Raw genomic sequence first — 14,668 nt, 5'->3', positions numbered from 1 at the left:
CATTACCACATTAATTTAAAAATGTAGTGTATCTGCAGGCATTTCAAACATTATAATACAGCTCAGAATGATTCACATTACAGAGACCACAGGTGACAAAAGGCAGTAAAAGGTTATTAAACCAGTCAGAAAATAGCAACACCTCCACTTCCTTATCATCCAAGCTGTAGGAAATCAAGCACTAAGGGAAAAAGTAAGAAAACTTAGTAAAAAGTAAGACTAGTAAAAGATAAATAGGAAACTAAATTGAATGTGTTTTTGATTTATTTGATAGAGGTAAAGTGAAAAGTATAAAGCTTTATACTGGTTTTTACACTTTATTGCTAATTCTTCCAAAGTCTTAAAACATCTTCTATTTCAATTGTTGATATTCAAGGTGTAAAAATGTCTTAAAATGTCTGGAATTGTAGGAGGGGACTAGTTGTTTTTTCATTGTAATTGTACCGAGGAATCACAGTGAGCTGTTGAACACTGCTACACACAGCGTGTTAATCTCTCCTGAATGAGTGTATTTATTTCTTTTACAGTGGCAGAATGATAAAGAGGAAATTGAGCTGAGGAAGAGAGGAACAAAGGTTTAGGATTAGAGAGGAGGATCGTTTCAGGGTCTGACCCTTTAATGTGCTGTTCTCCTGTAATTACTGTCCCAGTGTGTTCTTTAATTAACCTCCTTTTGTTCTGTTTTTTACAGCGTTCACCATGATGATCATCTTGGCTCTGATCCGCATCGGTAAAGGCACCGGCGAGGGCCGACCACCAGTCGCCTCCTTGTCTGGAATCCCCAACCTGTTCGGGGTGTGCGTCTACTCCTTCATGTGCCAACACTCCCTGCCCTCCCTGGTGACGCCCATCTCCGACAAGAAGCGCGTCGGCACCCTGGTGTTAGCGGACTACATCCTGATCCTGGGCTTCTACGTCCTCCTCTCCTTCACCGCCATCTTCTGCTTTAACGGCTCATTTCTGCACGACATGTACACCCTCAACTTCACGGACAACTGCGATGTGTTAGATATTCCAGTGCTGCGCTACTTCCTGGGCTTGTTCCCAGTTTTCACCATCAGCACCAACTTCCCAATCATTGCCGTCACACTTCGCAACAACTGGAAGACCCTGTTCCACCGGGACGGAGGCACCTACCCCTGGGTGGTGGACCGCGTCGTGTTCCCCCTCATTACCCTGGTGCCCCCGATCCTGGTGGCCTTCTGCACCCACAACCTGGAGTCCCTGGTGGGCATTACAGGATCCTATGCTGGCACAGGGATCCAGTACATCATCCCAGCCTTCCTCGTTTATTACGCTAGACGCCATCTGGAGCCTGTGATGGGCAGAGATGCCATCAACAAGCACCAGTCTCCCTTCCGCCACGCCTTCTGGGTGTGGTTTGTTTTGCTGTGGGCCGCCTTCTGCCTCATGTTTGTCACAGCCAACATCATCCTGACTGACACCAGGAAATGAGAACTCACCGTTACCAGAACTTTCTAAGAATCTACATCTGTTCGGCCACTTTCTTTGTTCCTGTACACGAGGCCTTACTTGCTGCTGGTTGGACAGTGTGCCTTTTTATGGGACTTTTGTTGCATAAATTAAATGTAATTAAGAGTAATTTATCAAAGTTGTTAAAAGGGACCAAATGTCAGTGCATGAAAATATAGAAGGGAATTTCTTAAAATGATCTTTTGTCAACAAACACCTGACAGTCTGAGGCTCGCACAAGATTTTGCACTTCTATCAGTTTCTAGTTCAGTATGCTTCAAATGAATCAGTTCATTAGAAGTTTCAGACACGTGTATAAGCTGTATAAGGTTGCTTTGTCAGAAGCAGGGACAGGGAGTGTCAGATGCAGTTTTAGCAAGCCTCACTCAAACCCCAAACTATGGGGGAGTTAAGAGTGTGGAGGTGCTGAATGATCCTCTGGACCTTCAGGGCAGAACGTTCCAATAAAAATATATTAAAGCAATTGAAAGAGCCGAGCGGTGTCAAGAAAAAGAGCCTGTCACGTCCGGAGTCGTGTCCTGATGCGAAACTGCTTGGCATCAGCACAGCTTAATAATGAAATTGGAACAGAAACCAACAGAAGAAGAGTAACGAACAAATCAGGGACGATCGGTCTTTCATGGCTGACGTGTATCCATTCCTCAGCGGTGGCTGCCTCCGATCTCCTCGTCCCCCCTTGTGAACAATGAAGCTCCGTCCGTGACAGATCCAGACAGATAGGCCTCCAGGAAGAGCTCCATCTCTGTTTATCACCAGACACTCGCGCCTCTAGTTCACACACAGGGCATGTCATCGTCTCTTACTGCTCAGTGGCCATCCATGACTCTGTCAGGCTCGTACTGTATCTATCACACAGCCCAACACCTGACAGGATAATGGTGATCTACAGTGCTTCAGCTCTGGCTGTGGGGAAGCCATCAGCGGCCCAAAGTGAGGGCTACTCCTGAGCCGACTGTGACTGCACAGCTTCATACACCACACTCTGTACTATAGTTCAATGATGCTGATTTCACTGACACTTGGCAGCTTTCTCTCTGTAGTTGTGCCTATGTTAATGAACCCAGTTATTGCCCTTACATCTCTGTCTCTGACCCGTCTAATGGCTCTGTCTCTGATTTTCATAATTCATGAAATACTTCTTAAAGGCTTGGCACACACAAAGTACAAAAAAGCTTATGTTTGTTGATCTGAGTGGAATTCAGAATGTTTTTGTAGGTGAATGAAATCTTATTTGTGGTGCTCTCAGTCCACCTTGCTGCAGACTGCGAGGGGTGATTGATTAGTTCCTGTCCTAAGGTAAAAGAAGACGTACTGCTCAACTCTCTGAGTGATTCTGCAGAAAGTTTGAAGTTAATAACTTTTTTGTTTTTGTCTGTTTGAGGGAACTGAAAACTGAAAGTCAGCTCTGTCTGAGGAAATGGTCAGAGCAGCACTGACATCATCATCACCCTCTTCGTATTGGAGAGGAGGTGGTACTCTGATCAGGTGAACAGGGCAGGTGTTGGACGAGTTCACATTCATTCAGCAGATGACTGCACAAAGGTTGATGTCGTCCATTTTCTCAGACAGAGCTGACTGAATTTTCAATGAGTTGAAACAGAAAAAACACAAAACATCAACTCCACAGCCTCTAAATGAATCACTCAAAGAGCTGAACTTCACAAGCTGTTTAACTCGTTTCTGCCTCTGTCCATAATTCTCTTTACATCCAGACTGTGATGGTTATTATTGCTCACATAATATCCTGATATGAAGGCTACATATCATCAGGGATCTCACTTACTGGGATGATGTTGTTAAAGGCTTTTTTATGCTTAAGAGACGCAACATTTCTGAGCTTATTTGACTGTTGTCACCACCTGTTCAATATTTCAATATTCCTGTAGCACAAACAGCTTTTTACCTTTTTTTTCTTCTGAAAATATAAATAACCTGAAAAAAATCCTCCAGTAAGTTTTCCTCCAGTTATCCATAAAGACCTTCTCTCAGCACATATCTTGGCTTAAACTTCAATAAAATGAACGGCAGCACAGGTACACTGTTGGACAGAGAGGCGTCTCTGCCTGTGATGCTGCTGGATGTAGTTAAAAACACATTCATTCATTCTAAAACACTGCTGGTTGTCTCTCACAGCGTCTGCAGAACAATACGGTCACATGTTTACGTTCTCTCCTCTGTGCTGTTTGGTTTCATCCTCCCACAGTCTGATGTTTCTTTCGTACAAGCATTTTACCCTCGGATGCAGCAGATATTTATAATTTAATCTGGAGGCGAATATATGAGTGTGTGTGTGTGTGTGTGTGTGTGTGTGAGAGAGAATGATTAGATATTAAACGTTTGATGTGGTTTCGATGACTCTTGTCGGGAGTTGTGAAATGTGCCTTTTTACAGGGTTATTTTTTCGCCCTAAACTTATCGACTCCGCTGTTTTTTTCCTCATCGTGTGAAAAGCAGCTCGCCAGACAACATCTGCATGTAAGCCACTTCATTTAGCAGACAATCAGTGTGTCTCCAGAAAGACTCTCTAATCCTTCTCTTGTCTTTTCTATAATTTCTGTTCTTTTTTTGTCACATGGATTTTCCTTAAGTTCACAGTGTTTCTTAGAGTTTTATTGTCTCAGTTTTGATCCGTGTTTCCGGTGTTTGTTTACATCCCTTTGGCCAGCCTGTGATTCACCAGTTTGTATGGATGTTTACTGCTTTACTGCTTTAATGGATGTTCTGTTGGATTCTTATCATTCACAAAGGAAATAAAGGCTTTACGTTCATCTCGACCTCATGAACCTTAATTACTTTGTTTGCCTTCATGCCAATAGTTTCTAACACAACGTTAAGTCTCTCTACAACATACAGTGTAATTTAGACAGAGTGCTTCTGACTGTGTGTTAACGGTGTGTGTTTTTCTCTCTCCTGTCTCAACATGACAGTAACCCTGTGCACAAAGCCGGCTCTGTAAAGAAATGGTTTTCAGCAGTTTGGTGTAGAAGAGCTTTACTGGTCTGCACAGATCCCTGACCTTAACCCCATCCAAAACCTCTGGGATGAACCGGAACGCCGACTGCAAGCCGGACTTGATCACCCAGCGTCAGTGTCTTGGATCTCACTAATGCTCCTGTGGCTGAATGGGAACAAATCCCTGCAGCCAGATTCCACAATCTGCTGAAACCAGAAGAGGTATGAGACACTCAACAGATGCTTGGAAAGTGTCTGGAAAATGCCTTTATTACTTCTTTAGTTTTTGAGATGGTTTTGGGTCAGTGCCTGAGTTGAAGCTGTGTTTATGCAGCTTCTGTGCATTAAAGCTGCTGAATAACAGGATCATAAGCAGCAGGCTTCATACTTCAAAAAGTGCAAGCTTTCCTTTAAAATTCAATAAATCTGGTTGAATGTGACAGAGTCCTTGTTGAAGAGTCAGAGTTCAGTTCCGGCAGGATGACAGGAGTGTGATATAAAACTCTTTCACCTCCTAAAAGACAGATCAGGGTCTGGCCTGTTTCGTTTTGAGAAACGAATCTGGCTCTTTACTGGAGCCGATTTATTTATTTTTTATAAAATTGACTTCTGGGAATTGAAAACGTGAATCAGTGCGGCTTTAGTCGTATCACATTCTTGTATTCAGTCGTACTTCTACACAATTTCACAGACTCACGGTTGGCAGTGTTTGTATCTGCTCTCTGGGTAATTGGCATCTTTTTTTTTCTTACACCTGTGTTCACCTCAATCTTCCCTGAAGCACCTCAGTAGTTTTTTATTGACATAAGAGATCCCTGTTTTTATTATCAAACCAAACCTCCCCCGCTGGATTTCAATCTCAGCGAGGCTGCTCCGGTGTAATTTAATTTACCCTCTGCCCTTTTCTGTATGTGGGGTGTGTCTGCCTGTTTAGGGGCAGAGCTTTAATTGGAAATGCAAACTTGGCACGGCTTAATTAATTCACAGTGTGTTTAATTGCTGTGTGGTTTATACAGTGCAGCTACGCCGGCTGGAAGAGAGAGCAGGAACTGGCTGCTGCTTGTTTGTTTGCAAATATTTGATCTCCTGGGGTGAAATTTAGGTTCGTTTTTTTTTAAACTCCTCACTTCATCAGCATCTATGAAAACTAATCAAAAACCTGCAGCTGCTCTCTTCTTCACCGAAGCAGCAACTGGATCCGATTATCTACAGAATTAAAGTCTGATCTCGTTAATGAGCTGATATTGATGGGATACACTGTTGTTAAAGAGTAACACCAGAATTTCTGGGCTTCATTTTCCCATGTTTTTCAGTGTAAATGATTGACAGGGACAAATGTAGTATTGGTATATAGTATGAAACTGAAACACAGCTACAGTATGTTGCTGCAGCCGTCTGGTTATGCAGGAGATCACCTGCTGAACTGGAGCTGCAGCCTACTGTACAGGCACAGGTCAGCGTGTGAGCAGTGAGTGGTTATGAATGACAGAGAGCTGTGAGGCGTCGCTGCATGTTGTGCGTGTCGTGGACTGAGTCTGTTAAGCAGACAGGTGTCAGAGTCTCCAGTTCCAGTAAAAGGTTTCTCAGTGAAGCGGTGAGCTGACAGCAGACAGCAGCTTGTTGACCCAACAGCTGTAATAGAGAGCTGAGCTCCATCCTGCAGCCTGTCAGTCCCACAGAGATTGAGAATCTCTGGATGACAATCTCATTTTCCTTTTTTTTTTTTTATCAGCTAGAAAAGTCTGAACTCCTGTCACCCCGAGAGAAACGTTTACTCTCACACAGATATGAAGATGAGGAAAAGGAGTAAGCTGCATACAAAGCTGTTGGCAGGCTCCCACATGTTTTATCACACATTGTTGGACGTTTGTTGTGCTCATTTAGCATCTGAGCTTTAACGACTCCTGCAGGTGCAGAGCCTTAATACTGAGTGGATTAGGGCCAATATGGGTTTGTTGGAAGCTGATACTGATGCTAAAGTGAAAGAATTTTCCTGCCAAAAAAGTACAAGCGTACAGAGATTAGTGATTCCCTCAGGGTGGAAAAGCCTCTAAAGCAGCACTCAGACCATCATGTGACACTGAAACTCTCAGTTACAAAACAAAGTCTTTTTTTTTTTTTAGGCCGGCTGGCATCTCCTTTAGAGATAAAAATAAATGAGTACTAAAAAGTCAGGAAGTAAAATAAATGATAAAAAGTCAGAATCTGCAAACTGATCTCGGTCAAAGATGGAAACTGGAGAAGTGTTGAGTGATGAACGACTGCTGAGTTGATCAGGTCAAAGATGGACGTGCACGCCTCCTGAATGTAAACAACGTGTTAGCGCTCATCTGCACGATAAGTCTAATGGTTATAAATCATGCACTGACACTCTTCCCCAGACACGACGCCGTCAGAATATTCAACCACAGCTTCTGACTCTGTCAATACATCAGAGAGGAACAGGGGAGGAGAACAGAGGAGAGTAAACAGAATCTGGGACATGGTGTTCATTTCCAAAGTCCAAAAAACACCAACATTAACTTTAACTCCTCCGGGCACCATGAATACCTTCATCTGATTTGACTGGAATCTGACAGGTAGTTACTGAGATGTGTTTGTGTTTAACAGACAAACTGACATCTGCTACTATTCATTAGCTGCATTTATTATGTTAAGTTAATGTACCTGGACTAATAAATCAGCTGAGTCACAGAATAATCAGGCTCCTCTGAATAATCCCTCTAAATTTCCTTCACTCTCAAAGGACCCAAATAACTCAGTAGGTGTCAGTTAATGTGTGTCCTGAGGTGCAGACTGTGTGTGACAACAATAATCTCAACACAAACTCCACTCACTGGAAAACTGTTTCCACCATATTGGACCAGAGACAGAGAGAGACGGTGAGAAAGCTGTAGCTGAGATTATTTAGTCCGTCGTTTCTTTTCTCCTCTCGAGCTCCACTGGACACGAGGACATGGACGAACCAGACACACTGACTAACCCCTTTGTCTAAAAAGTGGACTTTTGTTCCGTCACCGTGGAGACAGTTGTGGAAATGTTCTCAGGGTTCGTCTCCAGTCACACAGCTCCCTCCGTCCTGCGTGACGATCAGGCTGTCAGAGCAGCACAGTCAGGGCTTGGCTACCATCCCTAAAATACTGTGACCCTAATCTCTCCCCAAGACTTCTACTAAGCCCTGTTTGTGCTAATGAACCTCACAGCAGTGAGGCATGAGGGAGGAAGAAAAAAAGAGGTCATTAAAAAAAGGGCAGCATCTGTCTGGAATTAAAAGAAAGCCATCTGTCATTAGAAGATGAGACTACACCTGGCTGGTAATGAGTTCCAAATGTGCTAAAAACCTTGGGCAGGGAAATACTAAATGTGAATGATGCTGGAAACTAACAAAGGGAGTTGGCAGATGAGGAAGACTGCTACTTTTAATGCCACTTTTCGATCCTGCTCTTTCTTTTGAGTGCTTAGTAATAGTGCCAACATTCAGTAAACAAGCCCCCAGCATTGCTTTAATGCATTCCTGTTTTATCTTGTAGCCGCTGTGTTTGCTGCCACTGCCTGAAACGGCTCCCCTCAGTGAGGGTGAACTCAACCTTTCAGCCACCGTTGGTTGTTGTACAGGACGACAGTGGACAGAGGGAACGTGCGACCTGCTAATGAGCGGCCTGAAACGGGGCGCTGCGTCCGATTTCCCCCCGCTCCGTCTGTGACTCAGATCTGCAGCAGCCACAGTGTCCTCTCTGCCGCTGCTGCTGACACTTAATAAGGCCGGCTGATGGAGTCATAATCGCCTCCACCGCCGGGGCACACCTGTGGGGGCAAACGGGTCTCACCGTAGCACCTGAACCAGCCAGAGTAAATAAATCTAGTAATAAAGCTGTGGACCAGAATGGATTCGACTGCAGATGGTACAGAGTGTGTGCTACTGTCTCCTCCTAAGGACAGACTTGGGAGCAGTTCTCTGACCGTCCAACCGGCTCCACAGACTTTCTATAAAGGGAGGAAAGCTGGGGTTGAACTTTTCAGTGGGAGTCCACCAGTGTCGTTCACCAGCCCCTAAACAGACAAACTTAAATAGTGATGTGATGACCTGACTGGCAGGACACTGCACAGACGTGTGGTTTCAGCTGTTTAATCTGACTGAACTCTGCACAAAGTGACAGGGCCAGTTTCAATTCAGGTGAATCATTAGTTCCAGCTAAGAACGTTTTTTTCCCCCACTGCAGCTCCACAGCTTTGAAACACTGATCACAGTCTGAGGCGGAGCTGCCAGAGGTATCGACCTAGTACCTAGTTAGATCTCGATTGCATTTGGTTTATTAACCGCTCTTTCCACTGTCATAAATGAACTGCCAGCTCATTAATTTTTGCTGTTTATGACTTCATTTCCTCATCAGTTTCATCACTAAAAACTGAGACTGAATCACCAGACCAGAATCGACTGGCGACAGCACCGTGTCCAACTTTATTAACAGTCTGAATTAAATACCTCTTCGGCTTGTTTGGAAGACAAAAAGAAAGTGAATGTTCCTAAATCCTGAGTGACTATAAAAACAGGCCAAAGTGAATCCAGTTTGAGTAATTAAATGTTTAACTTTCCTCCCAAAAGTCTGACTTTCTGTTTGAACCTGTTTGTTTAATGGACTAAAGCTGTGTCCAGTAAGGTCAACACTCATTAAGGAAAAACAAATGTACCTGTCCAAATGAACTTTGGCGAGGTGTTCAGCCAGTGAATAATCAATAAGTCTCAACACCTCTAAAACAATTAGGGAGGAGGAAGGTGGAGGTGACAGGCAAGGAGAGAACTGAATCACAGCACTTGTTCGTTCGGAGTCTTTTCTTTTTCTAACGTCTTTCTGGTGGTGCTACAGGAAAGGTCAGAGGTCATTAGAAACACCAGAAACCATGAATGTGGTCAGTCGCTACCAAGAAATCTCCTCCTGCACCAAAGTGATATGCAGTGTACATCCCATAATGATTCAACAAAAGAAAATGAATAAAGTTTACCAGTGGTGACAAACACTGTGGTGAGAGGATGTAAAACAGACCCAGTATAAATACATGAACTGGGTGGAGAGCCCACTGCTGGTGTTTCCTCTGTGTTTTCTCACCTCCTCGCTGTGGACTGTTTGCAGAGCTCTGCGTCGACTCGGCCGTCGTCTTGCCTGTGTGTACCCAGAAATCCCAGGAGCCTCGGCGGTTAGAGGATCAGGAAGAGCAAACACAGTGAGACTGAGCTGCCATCATCAGACCTGCAGCTGGTATTTTCTCTGTCTGTGGTGGTGGTGGGGCCGGGGGTCACTCGACCACACTCCCCACTTTGTGACAGGAAGTCAGTTTTCTCCGGGATCTCCTCTCCTCTTCAGGGTTTAAAGGTGTTCTATGTAGCTATTGGCTGTTAGCATTAACCGCCATCATTAACATCACAGCCTGATATATCTTAATCCCCAAATACTCACTGGAACACCAACTGTGGATCACTCCGCCGCTGAAAATAGTCCCTCCTGTTTGAGCTACATTTGTTTAAACAACATTTCATTTTTCCCCACTGTGACAAAAACAACGTCTCCGGGGTGAAACAGTAAACAGTGATAATTTTATGGAAATCTTTGGCTTGAAAAAGGTCAGATTAAAAAGCACAAAGTATTGGCTTATCGGCAGCTTCGGGCCAAACATCTGAATCTCTTTCAACCTTCAAAAAGACATTAATGTGTCAGAAAGAGTTTAGGTGATTTTTGACTCTTTCTGACCTCTGTTATCTTGAAGCTGCAGTGGTCGGGGAGTTTTGTTTTGACTTGATTTTTCCCCAAAACAGTTAAAAGACGAATTCAGTCCCAATCAAACACGTCGTGTCCCTGCTGCTTCACACAGAGGCTGTGGTTTGTGGTTTTTTAGATGATGCTCCTCGCAGAGTGTGACTGTGTATGAAAACATGATACCAGCGTATCAGTGAGATGAGTTGGTACCAGGCAGGCTATGAATCTGATCTGAGGGTTAAGACTCATCCCTCAGAGCTGTCTGAAGCCTCCTCATCCATCACCAGTCGATGTTGAGATGTGTGTTACACACCAGACTCACTAAACACATCTTGTGTGTGAGATTCTCTATAATGTGAAAAAATTGTTCATATTGAGCTGAAATGTGCATCAAATCTAATGTCACTGAGTTTATTTCAAGACCAAACTGGCTTTTAAGACGTTTAATATCTAAACAGATCTATCTCTCTGTGACATTTAGACTTCTCACAGACAGGTGTAACTCATAACATTAATCATGGCTGCTTTTCCACTCTCTGGTGTTGTGCATGCTGACTCACTGACTTAATTCAAGGTGTGAGAAAACCCACTCACAGGATAAATCTGGTGGTTTTGGACCTTATTTCTCAGGTTTTTGGTTGTAAATTATTGATAGAGACAGAAATCTTTAGAGTCAGTGCAGCGCTGAGCAAGAACAGTGAACAGCTGCTGCAGTGTGATCCAGTGGGTAATTATGCCAGTGGTATTCCAGCAGCTCCTGTGTTCTGTGAGGTTAAATTGCTGTTTTTGTCAATGGAGTCTGGTACTGATATGCAGTGATGTTTCTGGTTAAACTAAAAGGATCTGACTCTTTAATAAAAACAGACATAAACAGTCTGAGCCTGTCAGTGGTCAAAAACTAACCTTAAAAAGTCTAATATAATCTTATGGAGTAATCAGCCGTCTGTATGTTTTACACGTGTCCTTTAGTATCCTACAGTCTTTATCTTTCTTGTCCAGATATACTGTATGACTCCCTGCAGTGTGAGCGTGGGTCAGGGACACACAGATGTTTTGCACTGGGGCTGATTATGGTCTGTATTCACACCTCAGTGCTTTTTCAGTCTGTTTGAGAAGGTGAACACACAGCTGCATGTTCCAAGTGATAAGCTGTTGAATCTGTTTTTAGAAGCTGTGATCTCAGAAAGTTTAACAGGATTTTCAGGCACTGAGCTGAAGAACAGTGGTAGTGATATTTAATGGTGGACAAGAAAAACATTTATTCCCCATGAATCCTGAATTATTCAGAGTGAGGATGCAGTTAAAGCTGAGGTGTAATAATTACTGTTAACACAGGGGATGTCAGTCCTGCTAATCACCCATGAAATCACAGTGTCAACCCTCTGCTGTTCATCTGCATACTGTATCTGAGTCCAGGTCTGTGTCTGACATTAAGAGCATCGTGAATCGGCTTGTTAAGATTCTCGTCCACGTCTCGCTCTGCTCGCTGGGGTGAAATCAGCGCCACACCTGTAGGAAGGTTAACAAAAGTTAATTATTTAATATTTAACTGCCCTCCTGAGGGCAACAGAGGCGGCCGCTAATCATCATTCACAATGTCTTCTTCACTCATTATGTATGAGCCTGCAGCCAGTCAGAGTGTTGACGGCATGGAATCACTGAAATCAGCCACTCTGAGCATAAAGCTTTATTTCTCTTAGAAGAAGGAGCTTTGAAAGAAAAAATCCTGCCAGAAATACTGATCTTCATTCTTGTGTTTTATTTCACTGGAGAATAAAACTGATTTTCTAACTGGTTGTTTTAGCTACGACACAATTGTTCCATCTTTTCAGCTTCCTCTGCAAAATTCAGGTCAGAGGTGGCGCTGCATTTTGAGTGACCGCCCTTTTTCCTGACGTGAGCTCGTCCACTGAGGATTAAGTGACAAAGTTGGGATTGATGTGGTTGGACAGCGGGGTGGTGGTGGGGGGTGTAGAGTCACCTCCACGCTCCTCATTAGGACTCACCGTCAGAATGCAAAGCAGTGGAAGTGACAGTGGCGTAAACCCTGCAGAGTGATGCTGCTGGAACAGCGCAGTGGGACAGCAGGTGGGCTGGACACGAGGCCACCGTGGTCACTCAGGGCCGTTTACTCTGACTGTGCTGTACACATGATGTAGCACCTGCTGGATTTATGACAGTGTCTGTATCTGGAGGAGACATGACGTGACATGAGATAAGAGCATCTCCTCAGTGTGCTGGGTGAATGCTGCAGCGTACGCTTATTTATTTTCCTCACGTCAGTGCTCATTTTCGCACACACAAACCTCTTCATGTTTCTGTTGTTTCTTGCATATTTTGTTTGTGAGCTGTAGGGTTGCACTGTCACATCACAGCAAGAGGGTCCTGCGTTCGAAACCTCAGCTTGGCCGGGGCTTCTCTGTGTACAGTTTGCATGTTCTCCCTGTGGCTGCGTGGACATGCAGGTTAACTGGTGACTCTTGTGAATGTGAGCATGACAGGTTGTTTGTCTCTACATGTGACAGACCTTCACTCATCTTTACCCAAACATTTTTCACTCGGTTGAATCAGATTTCTTCTGAAAAGAAATGTCTGGATTATATTCAGTCATATTTGTTCGATGCGTTCATGCTCTCAGGAGGATGAACCCTGTTGTTTTCTTATAGGACAAACTCTGATTTTTATCTTTACATCTGGTAACATATTGTCAGCATGTTTTCATTCTGTCCAACACTCACATATTCTGGACTGTAAGGAACCTGACGGTCTCTAGGGGCCTGAGAGCAGCTTTAGATGTTTAGTCTTACTCAGTGTATTCTCATATCGTTCAGGTTTGCAGTTACAGTGTCTCCTTGGCTCAGTGTGTGTCAGTGTTTGTTGCAGACAGCCTCACAGCTCTGTGGCTCATCTTCATTCATACTCTGATTCATTCATATTCAGTTTTTCTTCACTGCACGTTTCTACAGCTCCACTGCTGCACTGACCCACTTTACCCACCGGCATCATTGAAGTCTCATCCTCCCTCATGCCGTCCCACTCAGATGTTTTGTTTTTGTGTGTGTGTGTGTGTGTGTTGTTAGTGTATGCATGAGTGTGTCTACATGCTTGACTGAGCTGAGAAGATTCCTGAGATCATGCAGCTTATCCCAGTGTCTTGCTGTTCTCAGAGCAGATTAAGATGTTCTGTGCTGCATCAGTCACACAAGTTTTGACTTTCCAGCATCCCCCTGGTGACCGATCTCCTCCTCTGCAAATCCATGGCCTCAGGTCGTGTCTGCCTCAGCTGACAGAGCATTGATCGATTCACAGTCTCAATCGCTGCACTGACGAGGTCAGCACAATGTAATGGAGACGTATTCTGCATGTGTCTCGTGTTCCTTTAACATTTAGTCTCAAAGATCAGTCAGGTTACATGTTTTATTATATTCATCTTTAAAGGTTGCTGCTGTGTTCACATTGAGCTTTTTCCTCAAAGTTTAGAGCAGCTCTCGCACTGATACACAGCCGACAGTCCGAACGGACAGCTTTGTAGTAATTGAAGTCGCCTTTGATGCCGCAATGGATTAGCATGTCTGCGCTCCCAATTAAACTCTCGTTGCCTGGATTTTCTCACAGGATCGAGGTTCAATCTGTTGCTGCGTCTTTGAAATTTTACAGGAGCATCATTTGGGATTCAGGCTGCAGTTCAAATGAATAGATGACATACTGTACACCCCCCCCCTCCTCTTTCGCCTGAAACCATCTGTGCCTCCTGTGTCCGTCCTCCACTGCTGCTTCCTGTATTCTGAGCAGCAGTGCAACACTGTTGTTTGTTGCTGTAAATACCAGGGTTTCTCTGAGGGTTAGAGCTTCAGTCACAGGATTCTCTGTCTCTCTCAAACTGTATGAAGTGAGACTACCACACAGTGGAATCATGGGAAGAGAAGGGAGGCAGCGCTCAAGGTCATTGTCCCCTCTCTGAGCAGCTGAGGATGGTTGTAACCTGCAACATCTCTTGTGATGCTTCTGCCACGTCTGTTGTGCTTTTCTGTTTCTGTTGAAATGAACTCATCATTTCAGCACATCTTTTAATACAGTTTTGACATTTAACTCTCCATAATAATCAGATTAGAGGAGTCTTCATGTCATAGGGCTGTGATACATGTTCCTCACTTCAACAAGCTTCTCTTTCTTCTTTTTTCTTACCTCGCTGCCTTGCCCTTGGTCTAGGTCAGTCCTGCCACAGCTTGTGTGTGTGGGGTACAAATTGATAGCAGGCTCTGGATGTCATATCTAATTAGTCTCCAGGTGCCTTGTTTCTCCCCTCACCCATCCCACCACCTTCTCTCCATCCTTGGTGCATTAATGCCAACCTCGGCCTCTAATTTGTTCTTACCCAAATGACTGGTCAATAAGGCAGTTTAATCACGCCCTGCATGAGCCGGCGAGCGCCAAGAATTCACTCCACAGTCACTTCTGTAATGTTCATGTAG

The 14,668-nt window shown here is 44.1% G+C and overlaps 1 protein-coding gene across 1 annotated transcript in view; it reads left to right on the top strand.

Annotated features, from left to right (window-relative positions):
• Positions 1-4,262, top strand: part of tmem104 (transmembrane protein 104) — a 46,355-nt gene extending 42,093 nt beyond the window's left edge. The window contains exon 10 of the mRNA XM_018684645.2: positions 692-4,262. Coding sequence (XP_018540161.1) covers positions 692-1,455 — 764 coding nt within the window. The 3' untranslated portion in view covers positions 1,456-4,262. The remainder of the gene's footprint in view (positions 1-691) is intronic.
• Positions 4,263-14,668: the final 10,406 nt, after the last annotated feature.

This window comes from Lates calcarifer, linkage group LG11 (assembly GCF_001640805.2).
Source record: "Lates calcarifer isolate ASB-BC8 linkage group LG11, TLL_Latcal_v3, whole genome shotgun sequence".
NCBI classification, from domain to species: domain Eukaryota; kingdom Metazoa; phylum Chordata; class Actinopteri; family Centropomidae; genus Lates; species Lates calcarifer.
The sequence above is the reverse complement of the archived record's forward strand: the minus strand, read 5'-3'. Positions and strand labels throughout refer to the sequence as shown.